At 33.6% G+C, this 3,853-nt stretch overlaps 1 protein-coding gene across 1 annotated transcript; it reads left to right on the top strand.

Annotated features, from left to right (window-relative positions):
* Positions 1-2,451, top strand: LOC8264986 (pentatricopeptide repeat-containing protein At1g71460, chloroplastic). Its single transcript, XM_002527984.4, has one exon. The coding sequence runs from the start codon at positions 195-197 to the stop codon at positions 2,271-2,273; it is 2,079 nt and encodes a 692-aa protein (XP_002528030.3). The 5' UTR covers positions 1-194; the 3' UTR covers positions 2,274-2,451.
* The last annotated feature ends 1,402 nt before the right edge of the window (positions 2,452-3,853 follow it).

The following is a 3,853-nucleotide window of genomic DNA, read 5'->3' as shown; positions in this document are numbered from 1 at the left end:
CTTTGCTGTCATTAAAAATTATCGAATTTTTAATTAAAATAAAATTAAAATTATAACATTTTAATAAAATAAAATAAAAAATAAAAAACTCAGTAAAAAAAAATTAAAAGTTAAAAAAAATGCATTTTGCCATTTATATTTGAAGATGAAGCAATTATCTTCTGTTCTTTCCCTCCAGACCAGACATAGCCAAAATGGAAAGCACACAGTCCCGACCTCCTATTTCTATCTCTCTTCATCTTCATTCTTTCCCTCCGAATCCCCTAAATAACTCCGAACAGTTCTTCAAATTCAAAGCCTATAGTAATCGAACTCAAAAATCCACCAAACACCTTAACAGGTATCTCAGATATCACAACATCAAGAAACGCAAATCAAGATTCCGAGAAAAAGATGCATTCCCATCATCATTACCGCTCCATACGAAAAACCCATCAGCGGTTTACAAAGATATTCAAAGATTCACCAGACAGAACAAGCTCAAAGAAGCTCTCATTATCATGGACTACTTGGAACAGCAGGGCATCCCAGTTAATGCCACTACCTTCTCTGCTCTTATTGCGGCTTGTATCCGGTCGAAATCTTTAGATCATGCTAAACAAATACATGCCCATATCCGCATTAATGGTCTTGAAAACAATGAGTTCTTGAGAACTAAATTGGTTTCTCTGTATACTTCTTGTGGTTCATTTGAAGATGCCAAAATGGTATTCGGGGAGTGTACTTCTAGCACTAGTGTGTACCCGTGGAATGCATTGCTTAGGGGTACTGTGATTTCCGGTGGTAAAAGATACAACGATGTGGTTTCTGCTTATGGACAAATGAGAGAGTTAGGTGTTGAATTGAATGTATATAGTTTCTCTAATGTTATTAAGAGCTTTTCTGGTGCATCAGCTTTTAAACAAGGTTTAAAGACACATGCCCTTTTGATAAAGAATGGGTTTGTTGATAGTTCAATTCTGAGAACTTGTTTGATTGACTTTTATTTCAAGTGTGGCAAGATTAAGCTTGCACATAGAGTGTTTGAAGAAATGCCTGACAGAGGTATTGATATTGTTGTATGGGGTGCAATGATTGCAGGCTTTGCGCATAATAGGTATCAGAGGGAAGCATTGGACTATTTGAGATGGATGGTGAGTGAAGGGTTATATCCGAACTCTGTTATAGTAACCACGATACTTCCTGTGATAGGAGAAGCGTGGGCAAGGAAGTTAGGGCAAGAGGTTCATGGGTATGTGGTAAAGACCAAAAGATATTCGAATCAGTTGACAATTCAGACTGGATTAATTGATATGTACTGCAAATGTGGGGACATGGTTTCAGGTAGGCGAGTGTTTTATGGTTCAATGGAGAGGAATGCTATTTCTTGGACTGCTTTGATGTCTGGATATGTATCAAATGGGAGGCCCGAGCAGGCTTTGAGATCAGTAGCTTGGATGCAGCAAGAAGGGTTTAGGCCTGATGTTGTCACTGTTGCTACTGTCATTCCAGTTTGTGCAGAGTTGAAGGATTTGAAGCATGGGAAGGAAATTCATGCTTATGCTGTCAAGAATTTGTTCTTTCCTAATGTATCTTTGACTACTTCCCTGGTAAAGATGTACTCGAAGTGTGGGGTTTTACACTATTCTGTTAAATTGTTTGCTAGCATGGAGAATAGGAATGTGATCTCTTGGACAGCCATGATTGATTCACATGCAGAAAATGGATATACAAATGAAGCATTATGTGTGTTTAGGTCGATGCAGTTGTCAAAGCACAGGCCAGACTCTGTTGTCATGGCAAGAATGTTGAGCGTTTGCGGCAAAATGAAAGCTTTGAAGCTTGGGAAGGAGATCCATGGGCATGCCTTGAAGAAGCATTGTGAGTCAATCCCTTTTGTTTCAGCCGAAATTGTTAGGATGTACGGAAGCTGTGGATTGAATCATATTGCAAAGTCGTTCTTCCACGCGATTCCTGTCAAGGGTTCGATGGCATGGACTGCCATCATAGAGGCTCATGGACATAATAATCTCCAGAGAGATGCTATCCATCTCTTTCACGAGATGATATCTGGTGGTTTTACGCCCACCCATTTCACTTTCACAGTTGTTCTAAATATTTGTGATCAAGCTGGATTTGCAGATGATGCATGCCGGATCTTTGAATTAATGTCTAGAAGATATAAAATTAAAGCATCTGAAGAACATTACTCTGTCCTCATCGGACTGCTTACTCGTGCCGGTCGCATTCAGGAAGCCAAAAAATTTACACAGATGAGTTCTTCCTCTTCATGAAAAGAAGGAATCTTTTTTTTTTTTTAGAAGATACTTTCTTGTATTCATCAAGTTCCTATCACCTCATTGAGGTAGTTGAGTACTTATTGGCAAATTGTATAGATTTGTTGTAACATCATGTATCATATGAAGGTCGGAGAAATAAATTCTTTAGTTGCCTTCAGCATTGTGATTTTAATTGCTTATGCATACGAATTGTTATCTCTCTTACGCTACTGGTCATTCCCTCCCACTATTATCAGAGGAAATGTCCTGCATCTAAGCAGAAGCCATAGCAACACAAACATGGGCGAATTTACATTGGGGGCCAATTGCTCCCACTATCCCCCCACTTTGCCATGTATGCTATTATGGTCCCTGAAGTTTGCCTTACTCTTTTTTATTGTAGGAAAAAAGAAAAACAAAAAATTTGCCCCACTCATTATATATACATTCTGAATTCACCCAAATACAACTCAGTAATTATCAGACTATTTGTGATTGCATTCTCAAAGTAACATTAACTCTAAAGTGTTTTCTTAATTACATTTTAGATAAACATGGGATGTACTACAGGGTGCCTTAAACTCTCCGTTTAATGTTTCTTGCTACGAGCTGCTAAAAGCAAGTGAAAACATATCTGTAAGTCTACTTTATAATTTATTTATATCATATTTTATATATATATATATATATATATATATATATATAATGATTGGTTTTACACATTCAAATATTAATAATTTTTAATTGTATATACTAAATTATAATTTTAAAAAATTTAAATACTTGATTTTTAAATTCTAACAAGTTTATGCACCATTTTTAATTATTTTTAAAAAAAGTTCGTGTTGATAACCTATGACCCGTTGTTAACTTACAATATACACTCAATTATATATATTTACTAGGTTTATACATAAAATTATAACTCTTAAAAATTTAAATACTTTATTATCAAATCTTAATAAGTTCGTATACTATTTTTATAATTATTCTAAAATATAAGAATCATGAGAGTTAGCAATGCTTATATTATGAACCTCGGTCCATGTAGGATCATGAACCAGAGGTCATTAACACGTGCAACTTGTTTTTGGTGAACAAAATGAAAACAGTTTAATAGTTCCCCAAACTTTGCAAGTAGAATTAAGTATGCCTTTTTTACTTATTTTTATTATTTTGATTCAAGGTTTTAATATTTTAGCTCAATTTACCCACTTTGTTTTAAAAAAAAAATTAAAAGTTAAAAAATAAAAATAGTTAATATTTATTAAAAATTCATAATTTTTAGTGTCAATATTAATAGCTAATTATTTATTTATTAAATATAATTTTAATATTTATTTTTAATTATTTTTTAATCATTTTTTAAATATAGAGAGTGCGATTCACTCTCTTATGTGAAAAAATAAGTTTTGGATTAAAATAATCTAAAAATGTCAAAATAGTCTATTTGACCCCTATTGTAAAATTTAGGAGCCTATTTGAACCTTATTCTTAAATGGAGAAACGTTATCTTGAGTTATGCTAATTTAAAATGTTGATCAGTACTATTTTGCGTGTTAATTTTTATATCAATATTTTTTTGCATGTTTATA

Source organism: Ricinus communis, chromosome 2, assembly GCF_019578655.1.
Source record: "Ricinus communis isolate WT05 ecotype wild-type chromosome 2, ASM1957865v1, whole genome shotgun sequence".
NCBI lineage: Eukaryota > Viridiplantae > Streptophyta > Magnoliopsida > Malpighiales > Euphorbiaceae > Ricinus > Ricinus communis.
This window is presented reverse-complemented; position numbering and strand designations above follow the sequence as displayed.

Coding starts and splice junctions, on each gene's coding strand:
- LOC8264986 (XM_002527984.4), top strand. CDS start 195: ATGGAAAGCACACAGTCCCGACCTCCTATTTCTATCTCTCTTCATCTT.